Consider the following 13,485-nt stretch of genomic DNA (forward strand, 5'->3'; position numbering starts at 1 on the left):
GGCCTGTGACGTCGCCGGCGGCACTGACGTGTCCCCTCCCCGGACCAGGGGCCCAGCTGGCCGCCCTCCCCCCCAAGATGGCGACGGCAACGGCGGCGGCGGCGGCGGCGGCGCTCTCCGCGCCGGAAGAGGGCGTGAAAACCGGCGCGGCCGTGTGCGTGCGCACTGCAGGACCACGCCCCCTCCCGGGACTTCGCGCCCCGCCGAACTCTCGCGATAGCGGCATCTGCGAGTCGGAACCTGCGGCGTTTCTCACTTTCCATTATGGCGCTGAAGGTGGTGACGGCCGCGGGCGGCGCTGTGAAGGCAGTGCTCAGGCCGGCCCTCCTCTGCCGTCCTTGGGAGGTGAGAAGCAGGAGCGGGCCACGGGAACAGCCGCGGCGCTCGCTGAGGGGTACTTGCACCTCGCCCGGGTTAGGCCGGCGGCCGCCGCTCTCGAAGCGCCCTGGGGCCCGATTGATTGGCTGCGGGTCCCGTGAGGGGAGGGGAGAGTGCTGCGGGCCAGGGTTGATTGGCCACCTTCGCTGTCAGTGAAGGGGTTAGCCAAAGTTGATTCTGGTCTGGCTTCTCAAGGGTCTGCATCTTGTGGCGGGAGAGCTCCCGACGTGCGGGTAGAGTGGACCCCGGGGGGGAATGTCACCTCCCTAGTGTCCTTGTGGGAACCCCCCCCCAAGGCGGTCACGTGGCCGGCCCGCCTTGCTCTTGCCCTCTTGGGAATCGGTTCCTGGCCGCCCTTCCTCTTCAAGTTTCCCTTTTGTGGACCGCTTTGCCACCTCTCCCAGTGGAGGTGGCGAATCGGACTTTGCCGGTGCCCCAGAGCCTCCCCCACCCCACCCCCCACCGCAGGCGCCTGGAATGGGAAGGAGCTAGGATTCTTGAAGCTGGCGGGTTGGGAGGCCGCGAGGGCTTTGCTTCCGTTGTTCTCTGTTTAGGATCTTGGTTATTCAGGTCTGATTCCTCTCTCCTGACACGCTTGAATGAGGATAATTTAGTCCTTGGGTGGGTTGGAAGCCATCTGAAGCGTCATCGAGTCAGGACTGGCCTTGAGGGACGAGAGGTCTGACCTCTCTGGGCTTCAATTTCTCCTCAGTCGCAAAGGATCCACCCAACTCTGACCTTCCAGAACTCTGTGACTTTGCTGACACTACTTGTGGACATGTCTTCGGCCATGCTACCCCCGTCTGATCCCTGGGGAAGACTGCCCTGTAACAGCTTCTGGTTTATGAAATTATGTTTAAAATGCTGACTTCTCCCACTTGCTCACCAGAGGCTTTCCAGAGGTCCCTGGCAGCTAAGCTCTTGTAGGATCTTGGTGGGGACACCTATCTCCTCCCTGACTTCCCCTGTGTGTGTGCTTGTGTCCATATTGGGGCAGGGATGGGGGGCAGTGAAAGGTTGCTAGGTGGGCAATGCCTTGCCCTGAGACTGGTTGTCCTGGGTATGGGAACCTTTAGAGATGAAGCCCAGATCTTTGGTCCCACTAATTGGGACCTCGTGGGAAAACATGCAGCCACCATTGGTACTTGATCCAACAGAAACATGCTGAAGAGAGAAACCTCACTAAAATGTGGATCATGGGAGCCCTTAGGCTGGGACACGTACCATTCTGGACTCCTTTCTGTGGCACTATCAAAGGACGAGGGTAACAGCCCACCTTCCTGCTTGATGAACAAGCTGGACAGCGATGCATATATCCCATCCTGCCTCATACTGGGCTCCTTTGATAGGTAGCTTCACAGAACCTTTGTAACCTCCTGAAGGAAGGTGCCTGAATATGTCTAGAGCGAGGTCAGGGAAGTCACTATCCTGAGAGCTCTCCGGGTCTTTGGCCAAAGCTGGATGGAACATCTAGCATTGGAACCAGGTGAGAGAGGTTCAGCCCTGGTGGTAGTGATGGGGTCCAGGGTCTGGTGGGGTGTGGTTGCGCAGATGCAGAGCCAGGCCTGGTGTGAGCGCTGGCTCGCCGGCACGGCCAGGTTACCTGCCAGGTGCCAGTAGACCTCACAGGGCTGAAACCCAGGAGGAGTTACTGCTCCGGGCTGTAGGGGTCAGCCCAGCATCCCCTCACTGGCCAGCAGCCTTGAACACTGGCCTGAGGGGCTGGTGGGATAAAGGGGGGGGGCGTATGCTTTTGCATAGCCCTGTGTGCCCTTCTAGTGACTCAACAGCTTGCATACCTCTTCTTGCTTAACGTTTCCAGCAGTCAGATAAAGTAGGCTCCTCTATTCTGTGGATTTCAGGTAAGGGTGGGAAGCTCAGCAAGGTTAAGCTATTTGCCACCAAGAGTAGTAGATGGAGGATTTGGACCGAGATCTCCTTAGCCTCAAAGCCCGTCATATCTTCCTTCATTTTCTGATATGCTCATTCATTCAGTAAATGTTTTTTGTGTCCCAGCTCTGGACCAGGCATTCTGCTCGGTCTTGGGGTGACAGTAGGGGATCAGACAGACATGGAGTCCACTCTCAGGGGCTTAGGGGTTGGAGAGGGAGCACAGCAGCGATAACCTAGGGAGATTGTGGTTGAGGGGAAGGGAGTGGGGTGGGTAGGGCTTTGGGAGCCCGGGGGGACCAACAGCTCAGCAGCCTTAGGGCATCAGGGAAGGCTTCCTGGAGGAAAGGCAGTCTCAGTACAAACACCATCCACAAGTTTGTATTGAGAGCCTACAGATAAGATGAATCCAGATACTGACAGTTGCTAGAAGGAAAACAGAAAAGCCCCAAGTATGCGTCAGGCTGCAGACCCGGGGGCCCCATGGATCAGCAGAAACCCCCAGGGCCTCTTGTCCTATTAGTCACCCCCTTCCTAACCCTGTGCTGCCAGAGCTCTGTGCAAGTGGGAGCCTTGTGAATACCAGCCAGGGAGACCCAGATGGGGCGGTCAGCCTCTGCTTGAGCTTTCTAGACTTCTAGCAGGAAGGCATGGCTCTTTGGAAAATGGCCACAGTGACTTTGCCATTGGCTGGAACGATCTGCTGCTGCCCCAGCAGGCAAGTGGCAGGGCATTCCCAAGCGATAAGGAGGACCTTGGCCCTGCCCCTGTCTGTGGATTGAAGGGCACCCAGGTGGGGCACAACAGGGAGGAAAGTGTGTGGGCCTGTAGCCCTGCTGCGGTGGGAGCTGGGACATGGGCTGCTTCTTCCAGGAAAGTGTGGGGACTCCAGATAGGTCACTCTGAGCACCTGTCCCATTTGGCTCGGGTGGCTTTTGCTCTGAAGCTGTCAGGCGTGGCACCGATGTGACCAAGTGTGGCTGTTTCAAGTTGGGGGGTGGGGACATCTGTCATCCATGTAGGCCACAAAGCAGTTTTGCAATCCTTCATGAAAACCTTCTGCAAGATTGGCATCTGCTATTCTGCTGAAAAAGGTTGCATTTTTAGATTTCTGATTCCAGAGGGCCGTTCCCCACCGTGCCAGCAGTGCTTGTCTCTGGGTGGACGGGGGCTGGGGGCTATCTTCTTCCTTCTGAGCTTCGAGTTCTGTCCATATGCTGCTTTTGTAGTAAGAAAACATGATTTTAAAAATGATGTAAATGATGGTCGTTGTGGCCCAGTGGTTTATCACGATTTCCCTATTGTACTACATTTGGCGTGCCAACTTTTCCAAGTTACAGGAAATCACTGAGCAGGAATAATTGGCTGAAGAAGACCAGAAACAACAAAAGGTGGGGAGGGGGATGTAAACATTTTTTAAAAAACTGACCAGGGACCTGAAGGAGGTGTAAAGGGTTGTAACGACCCTCCGCGGTGCTCCGACGGGCCGGTCTGTGTGCTGCTGTGCGCTAGACAGTGGTGCACGGGTGAGGTGCAGGGCCTGTCTGCGCGTGGTGGGGACGCTTGCCTTCCCTGCCAGGAGCTTGGCTGGCCCTTGCCAAATTGGCTTTCTGGGCTAGACAGCAACCACTGGCATCTGGGTTCTCTTTGCCAGGTTCTAGGTGCCCATGAAGCCCCCTGGAGGAGCTTCTCAGTAAGTACCCACCCGAGTGTGTGCATGCACGTGCGTGTGTTGATGTTCACGTGTGCCCGTCTGTGTGTGCAGAGGCATGTGTGTACAGGCACATGCAGTTGCATTCACAGGCAGGCGTGGGTGCAGAGGTGTGTGTGTGCGTGTGCACACGTGTGTGTCGTGCCTCTGGGCTCCCTGCCCTTCTGTGTCTCTCCCCCTGAGGTGCAGTCTCCAGAGCTCGCCCACCCCTTCTCCCCTGAACCGTGCTAGACAGCGCCCCAGGGAAACAGCCCCATTCCCCAGCAAAGCTTGTTCCTCCAACCTTGGCTGATCTGTGTCTTCTTCCTTCCTGTCCCGCCTCTAGCAACAGACAATTGTGAGTGTTCTTCTCATCTGCCTGTTAGGTTGGGGCTTTTAGTTGCTTTGGGATTGACCCGAGTCCAGGCGGGGACGGGGCCTGTTTCTGCTGTTGTCCTCGTGACCCAGGAGTGTCCCCCGCCGTGAGCAGCCCTGTCTGGGGTGGGTGGGGCAGGGTGTAGGGGTGTGGTACCCCAAGCTGGCGCCTCCCAGTGGGCCTTCCTGCTGGGTCAGTGCTGGAGGGACGAAGGGAACTGAAGGCCTTCCCGTCCTTCTAGCCCCCGTCGGCTAAGTATGGTGGGCGGCACACGGTCACCATGATCCCAGGGGACGGCATCGGGCCAGAACTCATGTTGCACGTCAAGTCTGTGTTCAGGTACAGAGCCCCTGGGCCCAGCCGGGGGACCCTGAGAACTTTGTGACAAGAGGGGCAGTGAGCCAGTGGTGGGAGGCCTTTTGTCCCAGTGTCTGCGATCCTACCAGGCTGGCCCGAGCACGGGGAGGGTGGAACCGGGCCCACTAACAGCGTTGTGGAGTGTAAGTGCACGCCTGTCAGCTGGCGCAGGTGGGCTCAGTCTCCCCTCAGCCAGAGCCAGGGCAGGGTGGGCAGCAGCAGGGGAGAGGCCTCTGCACCCAGTGGTCCAGGCAGGCTTCCCGGACGGAGGCCTGGGGCCGCCGCCCTGACCCTGCTCTGCCCCAGGCATGCGTGTGTGCCTGTGGACTTCGAAGAGGTGCATGTGAGCTCCAATGCCGACGAGGAGGACATCCGAAACGCCATCATGGCCATCCGGCGGAACCGCGTGGCCCTGAAGGGTGAGCTCGGGGGCCAGGATGGGGCACCGCACGTGATTCCTTTCACCTCCAAGCTGACACTTGTCCCTGCGGCCCCATTGATGCTGCGATTCTGAGATCTCAGTGGCACTAGGCTCTGCGGGAGCCCGTCCGGGGATGGGCTCCCTTCCACCCGCTTCTTCCCTCCTGAGGCAGCCCTCTCTGCTGGAGTCAGCTTTGACCCTCAGAGTCTTTCTTCACAAACCAGGTGTCACAGAGATGCAGTTCTAACCCTCTGCCTGCTGTGTTGGTTCCAGTTGGCACAGCGGTGGATGTTACCGATGGGAGCTTTACCCTTTCTGAGTTTGCCTTGGTTTGATCCAGGTCCTTAAATGGTTTCCATCACTCATTCTGCAAACTTTAGAGCATTACCTGCTCTGTGTGAGGAGTGAGTGAGCAGAGATGAACCCGGCTAGAGCCCCAGGCCGTGTAGTCACGGGGGTGGGGGGGCAGCCATGTCAACTACAGGGTGCCCAAGGCACTCTGGGTGAAGGAAGTCCAGGCAGGGTGTGAGTTGGAGGGCCGGCGGCCCTGGGGGCCCTGAGAAAGCCCTTCTCTACTTGGCACCCTCTGACTGCCTTCTCTCAGCAGCTGCTGGCCCTCTGGGTGCCCTGGTCCCAGCCAAGGTGAAGCTGTGGTCTTTTCAAGGCAATCCCCGCCTGCCTCTGAGCTGGAGCTCTTGTGCTTCATTGACGCAGGGCCTGACACTAACCCTGGCCAAGGTCCCCTTGCTGGTGCCAGCCTAGCCACCAGCCTGTTAGTAAGCAAGAGTGGTCACTTTCTGTCCAGCTAGACCCTGGCCTTGCCATTCCCCGCCCAGGGTCTAGCAAGACCTTCTGGCCAGATGCCAACCCCTGTTCATTCATTCATTCGTTCAGTATTTATTGAGTGCATGCTACGTGCCAGGAGCCTATCAGTGAACCAAATGCACGGACACACGTGCCCCTCTGCCCCCATGGGGCATACGCTGCAAGTTACGCTAGAGTGTTCCATGAAACACTTCTGCCGCCAGAAGCTGTTGTGTTCTTCTGTTGGAGTCACCCTCGGCACACATCCCCTGGGTCAGAAAGGGGAATATGGTGGTACAGCTGAGCCTGGGGCACCCTCTCCAGCCTGCTGGTCTTGTTTCTGTCCTGCAGGCAATATTGAAACAAACCATAACCTGCCGCCATCCCACAAATCCCGAAACAACATCCTTCGGTGAGAGCCAGGTGCACGGGGTGGGGGCTTGGCGGGGGGGGTGGGTAGTGCCAGCAGAGAGACGTTGCACTTGCTGGCTGCTTCTCCCTCTGTGCCCCTAGCACCAGCCTGGACCTGTACGCCAACGTCATCCACTGTAAGAGCCTGCCGGGAGTGGTGACGCGGCACCGGGACATAGATATCCTCATCGTCCGGGAAAACACAGAGGGCGAGTATAGCAGCCTGGAGCATGAGGTGGGGGCGTGTTGCTGGGCATGAGCTCGGCTAGGGCGATGGTCAGGAAGGCCATGCCCGAGGGGAACCTCGTGCTAGAGGGCAGGCTCAGACAGGATGTGGGTCTCTTTTCCCTCGTCCCCTTCTCAGAGTGTGGCAGGAGTGGTGGAGAGCCTGAAGATCATCACCGAGGCCAAGTCCCTGCGCATTGCTGAGTATGCCTTCAAACTGGCCCAGGAGAGTGGGCGCAAGAAAGTGACGGCTGTACACAAGGCCAACATCATGTATGCCCCCCACCTCGCCCCTCCGCGCTGCTGCCTGGGCCTGCTCTCTGGGACTCGGGGCCCGGGACTATGCCCTGTTGCCCGTTTCCCAGCTGTGGCCTCACCGCAGTGCACACCTAGGGGAGGTGGAATGGGATTCTGCCCATCCTGCAGACGGCACTGGTTATGGTTTAGAACCCAGCCTTCTGTGGCATCTGCGCGCCCCGTCCCTCTAGCTGACGGTTGCAGTGGCCAAACTGGTGTCCTGCGTCCCCCTTAGGAAACTGGGCGATGGGCTCTTCCTCCAGTGCTGCAGGGCGGTGGCAGCCCGTTACCCCCAGATCACCTTCGAGAATATGATCGTGGACAACACCACCATGCAGGTAGTTAGGCTGCCATGCTGCGCGGCCCCTGCCCTGGGCTCCCGGGGCTGCCCATGCTCCAGGTGCTGGCTGTCCCCTCCTTGCCCTACAGCTGGTGTCCCGGCCCCAGCAGTTCGATGTCATGGTGATGCCCAATCTCTACGGCAACATCGTCAACAACGTCTGTGCGGGGTTGGTTGGGGGCCCTGGCCTCGTAGCTGGGGCCAACTACGGCCACGTGTATGCCGTGTTTGAGACGGTGAGTGCCACCAGCAGTGCCAGGGCCACTGGCTTTTGTGAACTATAGCTCACATACTTCTAGGTCACCCACTGGAAGTGTACTATTTATTGGTTTCTAAGATATTCAGAGTTGTGCAACCATCCCCACTCTCTAATTCCAGAATGTTTTCATCACCCCCCAAAGAAATCTTGTACTTGTGGCTGTCACTCTCTGTTCCCCCTTCCCAGCCCCTGGCACCGAAGTCATCTGCTTTCTGTCTCTGGATTTACCTGTTCTGGACACTTGACACAAATGCAGTCTACACTCGACGTTCTTGTGTTTCCCAGCCCCCTCCTTTTCGTCTCGCCTCTTCCAGGCTACAAGGAACACAGGCAAGAGTATCGCCAACAGGAACATCGCCAACCCCACGGCTACGCTGCTGGCAAGTTGCATGATGCTCGATCACCTCAAGTAAGTGGCTTCTCGATGCCGGGCCGTTGGCCCCCGGCCTGCACCCAAGGCCGCGAGGACCGAAGTCTGCCCTTCTTTCTCAGGCTCCACTCCTACGCCACCTCCATCCGCAAGGCCGTCTTGGCATCCATGGACAATGAAAATGTGAGGCTCCCCCGTCCCCCTCCACCTGCCTCCTGTCCAACTCCCACCCCAGCCCGGGTTGAGCTGATAGGACGACTGAGGGGCTGGAAATGGTAACCCGGCACTTTGTGCTGCCCCCAAGGTGGGGGGTTGTACCAGGCAGAGTGGGCCTCTGGGGCGTTAGCTGGTATTATTGCCCTCCTGGTGGCGCTTCCAGCCCCTGCAGGCCACGGGGCACTGTGGGCAGCCCTGGGCTGCCTGCAGGCTAGGGCACAGGTATTGGCCGAGCCCCGCTGTGTGCCCAAGCTTGCCCGTCTCCTGCAGATGCACACCCCAGACATCGGGGGCCAGGGCACCACGTCAGAAGCCATCCAGGACATCATCCGCCATATCCGCGTCATCAACGGCCGGGCCGTGGAGGCCTAGGCCGTCCCCGGGACTGGCTCGGCCCACCCTTTTAGATCCCCTTCGTGCCCCCAGCACCCTAATTGGCTCGGTGGGTGGACCCAGAATAAACCCACTTCTGCCCCAGCCCTTGGCCGCGTGCTTCTGTCACTCTAGGACGCTGGTGTTTCAGTCACACTTTATTAAGAAAACAGGCAGCACGCTTCCCATTCAGAGGGCCCTCTGTGAGGGTTGGGAGCAGAACGAATTCTGAAAGGCAGGCCTGGCCCTGGTATCTGTCTGCCCTGCTGAGGGCGAGGGCGGTGTGAGAAAGCTCGCACTCAGCAGGGTGGGTGGGGCGGAGCTGTCCTGCTTTCCCTGAAGGCACTGAGGGCTGGGGGTCGGGGGCAGCCAGGACCGCCCCAAGCTGCCCAGAGCACCAGCCGGGCCTAGGGATTGAGCCAAGGGTGCTGGAGGCAGTCGGCCGCGCTGGCCCGCTTTTCGGGGAGGTACTCCATCATGGGCAGCAGGAAGGCGCTGAACTGCGTGGCCTGCTCCAGGGGCCACTCGTACTTCTCCATGAGCACCTCGTACAGGCCCCAGTGCTTGAGGTTGTGGATGTGCCGCAGCTCTCCTGGGGGCAGGCCGGTGGGCCTTAGGTCAGGCTCCACCAGGGAGGACTCTGATCTGGGACCCCTTGCTCCCCCTATTTCAGAACCCAAGGTCCCTGCCCCGCCCCCTACATCCAGGTGGCCTGAGCCCGCTCGGCCCCACCTCTCCGGTTGAAGAACTCCCGGGAATAGCGGCCCGAGAGGGCAAAGGCCGGGGGGATGTCTCCCAGCAGCTCCACGATGTGGGCGATGTGGTCTGTGAATAGACAGGGGGCTGGGAGGAAGCCGGGCGGCCAGGAGACCCCGAGGCCGAGCCCAGGGCCTGCCTCCCCCTACCCTCGTCACGACTGTAGTCTTCTCCGGAGTGTGGCTCGAACAGGTAGTCGCCAGTGGCCAGCTCGAAGGCCTGGAAGGGGGAGAGGGTGAGGCTGCGGCCGGTGGGCCAGCTCTGGGCGGGGTAGCCCAAACGGATGTACCATGCACGCCGTGCTCCAGATGTCGGCCGGGGGCCCGTACTCGGCGCCAATCAGCACCTCCACGGCCCGGTACTGCCGCGTCTGGATGTCCTCGGTGAAGTGCTTGTGCTGCAGGCAAGGGGAGCCCTGGGGAGGAGCTGGGGCCATGGCTGGCCTCCCCTCACTGGCCCCCCTCTCGTCTCCCACCTCCTCTGGGCCGTGCACCCAAGGAGCACAGTGGGGCTCACTCTGAGCCTCAGCGTCCCCAGGTGTCCCGAGGGTCTGGCCAGACGACCTAAGGCTGAGGCTGGCCGCTTCCCTGTGGCCCCCCACCCGCTGCCGTGGGCCCAGCTCTGCTGACCAGGCGGGGCCGGTGCTGGTTTCGGCTCAGCCCTGGGACTGCGGCCTGAGGCAGACACGGGGAGGGGTCTGGTCAAGCGGGTTGCTCGGTGAGCCCTGGAGACGGGCCTGTGCCGCCTCCTTCATAGCAGGGTGCCCGCTCATACCACCCAGCAGGCGTTGCCCAGGTCTGCGATCTTGATCTTGATCTTGTCTGCATTTTGGGGCTCTAGGGGGTTCACCAGGAGGTTGGAGGCACCAAATGGTGCTGGGGAAGCAAGAGAAGGGAGAGAGACTGAGCTGGCCCGGCCCTGCCCTGCCCGGCCCCGCCCGCATGCTGCCTGCCGCTGCCTGACTTACTGCTGGGTGACAGGAGGCCCCCGGTCTCTCGTTGGTTGGATGAGCCTGAGAGGACGGAGCACGAGGCGGGGGAGAAGAGGGAGCCCGAGAAGCCTGAGGTCTGGGAGCTGGGGCTGAGGCTGCGGCTGCCCCCGGGGGCAGGGGAGGAGGAGGCCGGGGAGGGGCCGGCCCTGGCCCCCCCAGGGTGGCAGCCGGAAGAGGAGGTGGAGCCGCTGCCCCCCTCTAGTCTTGAGCCAGAGTCTGGGGAGACGGGCGGAGGTGGTGTGTGAGCAGATGCCGCTGCGGCACGTGCCAGGCGGCCCTGCGCCCCCCTGGCCCCTCACCCTCGGCCTGGGCCGCCGCCTCCATGGCCTCCAGCCTCTGCAGGTCCCGAAGCCGCTCCTCCAGCAGCCGCTTCTGCTGTTTCCGTTTGCGCCTCATCTTCTTCCTCTTGTTTTTGGACAGCTTACCGGTCTGCCGTTAGAGCCAGGGTCACTCCGGGGTGCCCGTCACCCATCCCCTGAGCAGCCCGAGCCTCTGCCCGTGGCCTGCGGGCCCGGGGGCTCCAGGGACACCAGACGTGGCACCGCCCCCTCACCCACCTCCTGTCTCCCCTCCTGCCCGCCACTCCCCAGAGCTTGAGGCTGGGGAGGAACCAGCAGGCCTGCCTGTGGGTGCCAGCCTCCCCTAGGGGCAGCTCCGGCCCCTCCCAGCCTCCGACGCAGTGTCCTTCCACTGAGGCGGGGGCGAGCCCAGCAGCCACCCAGGGCAGTTTGGGGCACGTGGCCCACTCTGCGTATCATCCGCATCCAGGCCACCCAGCCTCTTGGAAGTGCCACTGCAGGAGTGCTGGGGAGGGTGGAGAGGCAGGGAAGGGGTGGAAGCAGAGAGGCTGAGGAAGGTGAGGCTGAGGAAGAGGGGTGCCCCCACTTACCAAGACCTCCTGGGGGGCAGTGCTGACTGGGGGGTGGGGCAGGCAGAGCATGGAGTGACAGAAAGGAACCGAGACTCAGGCAGGGGCTGAGGCCCACGGGCCCCGCCCCGCCCCACGCAGGCTCCTGGTACCTGTGGAACGGGATGGGGGCGGGGCCCCTGACTGCTGCCACTCTGTGGCCTCAGCAGCCAGGCGCCTGATGTAGGCATCACCCACACACAGCAGGATGTTTTCAGGCTTGATGTCTGTGTGGATAATCTTGCACTTGGTGTGGAGGTAGTCCAGGCCGTGCAGCACCTGGGGAGAGCCACTCCTGAACTCCTGCAGCCCTCCCCAGGCCGCCTCGCTGTGCTCTTCGTGCCGGACGCGTGATGCTCACCTGCCTCACAATGCTCTTCACGCAGGGCACGGGCAGGCCCTGGTAGTTGGACTTGATGATCCACTTGAGGAGCTGGTGGCCTAGGACCTCCAATACCATGCACACGTCTTGGGACGGGAGTGAAGGGCAGTCAGTGGGCAAGCAGCTGGGGCACAGGCCCTGCCCACCCTCAGCTGGGGCGGGGGAGCAACGAGCCTCAGGCAGTGCAGAGCTGGGTCTGGGAGGTCCCGGTATTGCTACCATCCCAGTGTCTTAGTGTCCCTGTCACTCTTAGGTGTGCCAGTTGGGACAGTACCTTCTGTGGTCACCCTAGGGAGAGGGCACTGGAGGAATAGACAGGTTTCTCAGCCCATCCCCAGTCCTATGCCCAAGTCTGCCAAAGAGCCTACGGACACCCCCCTGAAAGGGAAGGCACTGCCACAGAGGTGGGCCCTCCCACTTGGGGGTAACCCAGCAGCGCCCGTGGATAGCCAGTGCCAACCTGGTTATCCGCTCCCTGCCCCCCACACAGAAACACAAATCCCCATAGTGGTGATGGAGATATTTCACAGTGTCACTGGAAGGGATAAACCCCCATCGTGCAGATCAGCAAACTGAGGCCCTAGGAGCTGGGAAGGCATGAGCCAGCTGGCCCCTGCGCTGCCACACTGCTTGCTCAGCCTACAAAGGATACGGACTCCATTAACCCCTGAGATCCTGAAGTCGTCGATGAGCTGGACAATGCTTTCTCTTTTGGGGTCACTGGGGTCACTGTCTCGGACCTGGAGCAAAAGCCAAGGGGCCACAGACCGGCTGCAACCTGCCCCTCGCCAGCTGCTCCCCGGGCGGCCCCTCCGGGGTGGGGGCCCCCCTCCCGCTCCAGCTGGGCCCCGCTGGAAGAAAGGCTGCCGGCCCGCCCTTGCCCGCTCCTCGGGTCCTCCCACTCCGCGGAGCCAGCTGGATCCTGCCCCTCCGGGAGCCCCGCCCCCCCCCCCCCCGCGGAGCCCCGGCAGGCCTTGCACCCACATTGCCAGGCCCTGGGTGGCTCCTGGGGCGCTGTGAGTGGGTAGGGGAGGCGCCTCACACATTTCAGGAGCTTGATCTCATCCACAGCTGTCTCCGTGTAATGCCCTGCGCTCTTCACCACTTTGAGGGCCACGAAGCGCTTGCGCCTGCAACACCGAGACCTGTGTCGGCTGCCGGCACCGGCCAGACCCACGGGGCCATCACCATGGCCTCAACGGTGCCCGAGGGCAGGACCCCAGCTGGCGTTGGGCCTCGGGGGGTGGAGGGGGCACTCACTGGATGTCCCAGCAGAGCCAGACGGTGGAGAAGTGGCCCCAGCCCAGCTTGCGCACCACGTGGTACCGCCCATTAAACAGGTCCCCGATCTTCACTGGGTAGTAGCCACCTGGGGAAGGGAGCCCGTAGGGCGCGGTGGGGATGTTGCCTTCCCCGTGCCCTGGGACAGCCCGGCCCCCGCCGGCCCCCTGGCCCACGTGGGCCGGCCCTGGCCCCCTCCTCCCAGGCGGCGCCGAGGCCAGGCCTCACCCTTGCAATAGTCCTTGGGATCCTCCTGCTCCTCGTCGTCGGAGCCCAGCAGCCCCTGCAGTATCCGTGGCGCCGGCACGGCGGGGGCCAGTTCGGAGCCTGAGGACTCAGGCCCACAGGAGGCCTGTGAGCTGTGGGTGGGGTGGGCGGGCGGTGAGCGCGCGAGGCGCCAGGGGCCCCGGGCGCCCAGGCCGAGCCCTACCTGCTGCTGCTGCTGCCACTGTCCCCGCCGCCGCCCACCGCGCTGGTGCTCATTCTGGCAGCGCTGCCCGCGGCTCCGGCGCCCCGGGCGGCTGCTCCTGTGGGGCCCAGCCTCGGCCTGCGCATTTATAGCCTCGGCCGGCCGCTGATCTCACCCGCCTTTATAAATAGCCTCCCAGCTGCTCGGCTGTGGGCAAGGTATGCAGCGGGGAGGGGGCGGCGACAGCGGCCTTGGAGGGCCCAGCCCCCAGGACGAGCCCCCCCCGCCCCCCCAGGGCTGGCAGAGGGCACCACTCCACGGACACGGTGTGACACATCCTCCACAGTGAGCTC

The 13,485-nt window shown here is 61.9% G+C and overlaps 2 protein-coding genes across 3 annotated transcripts; one reads left to right on the forward strand and one right to left on the reverse strand.

Moving 5' to 3' along the window:
* The first annotated feature begins 209 nt into the window (after nt 1-209).
* Nucleotides 210-8,511, forward strand: IDH3G (isocitrate dehydrogenase (NAD(+)) 3 non-catalytic subunit gamma). Of its 2 annotated transcripts, XM_081221650.1 has the most exons (12): nt 210-345; nt 3,923-3,961; nt 4,576-4,673; nt 4,998-5,110; nt 6,268-6,328; nt 6,430-6,562; nt 6,692-6,825; nt 7,085-7,187; nt 7,279-7,425; nt 7,763-7,857; nt 7,941-8,001; nt 8,305-8,511. In XM_081221650.1, exons 1-12 carry the CDS (start codon nt 265-267, stop codon nt 8,404-8,406), a joined length of 1,167 nt encoding a protein of 388 aa, XP_081077776.1. In that variant the 5' UTR covers nt 210-264; the 3' UTR covers nt 8,407-8,511. The 2 variants fall into 2 exon arrangements, with proteins under 2 accessions (XP_081077776.1, XP_081077777.1); XM_081221651.1 differs by lacking the exons at nt 210-345; nt 3,923-3,961 and adding an exon at nt 4,187-4,316.
* Nucleotides 8,512-8,813: 302 nt separating this feature from the next.
* Nucleotides 8,814-13,221, reverse strand: SRPK3 (SRSF protein kinase 3; the record flags this gene model as incomplete). Its single annotated transcript, XM_081221723.1, has 15 exons — nt 13,154-13,221; nt 12,952-13,082; nt 12,703-12,811; nt 12,485-12,572; nt 12,095-12,182; nt 11,422-11,528; nt 11,174-11,339; nt 11,043-11,068; nt 10,453-10,582; nt 10,130-10,369; nt 9,937-10,037; nt 9,452-9,559; nt 9,312-9,381; nt 9,139-9,231; nt 8,814-8,998 (listed from the first exon to the last, which is right to left on the reverse strand). Exons 1-15 carry the CDS (start codon nt 13,204-13,206, stop codon nt 8,814-8,816), a joined length of 1,695 nt encoding a protein of 564 aa, XP_081077849.1. The 5' UTR covers nt 13,207-13,221.
* Between the last annotated feature and the right edge of the window lie 264 nt (nt 13,222-13,485).

The sequence above is a fragment of the Mesoplodon bidens genome (genome assembly GCF_964165515.1).
Source record: "Mesoplodon bidens genome assembly, chromosome: X".
Classification (NCBI taxonomy): domain Eukaryota; kingdom Metazoa; phylum Chordata; class Mammalia; order Artiodactyla; family Ziphiidae; genus Mesoplodon; species Mesoplodon bidens.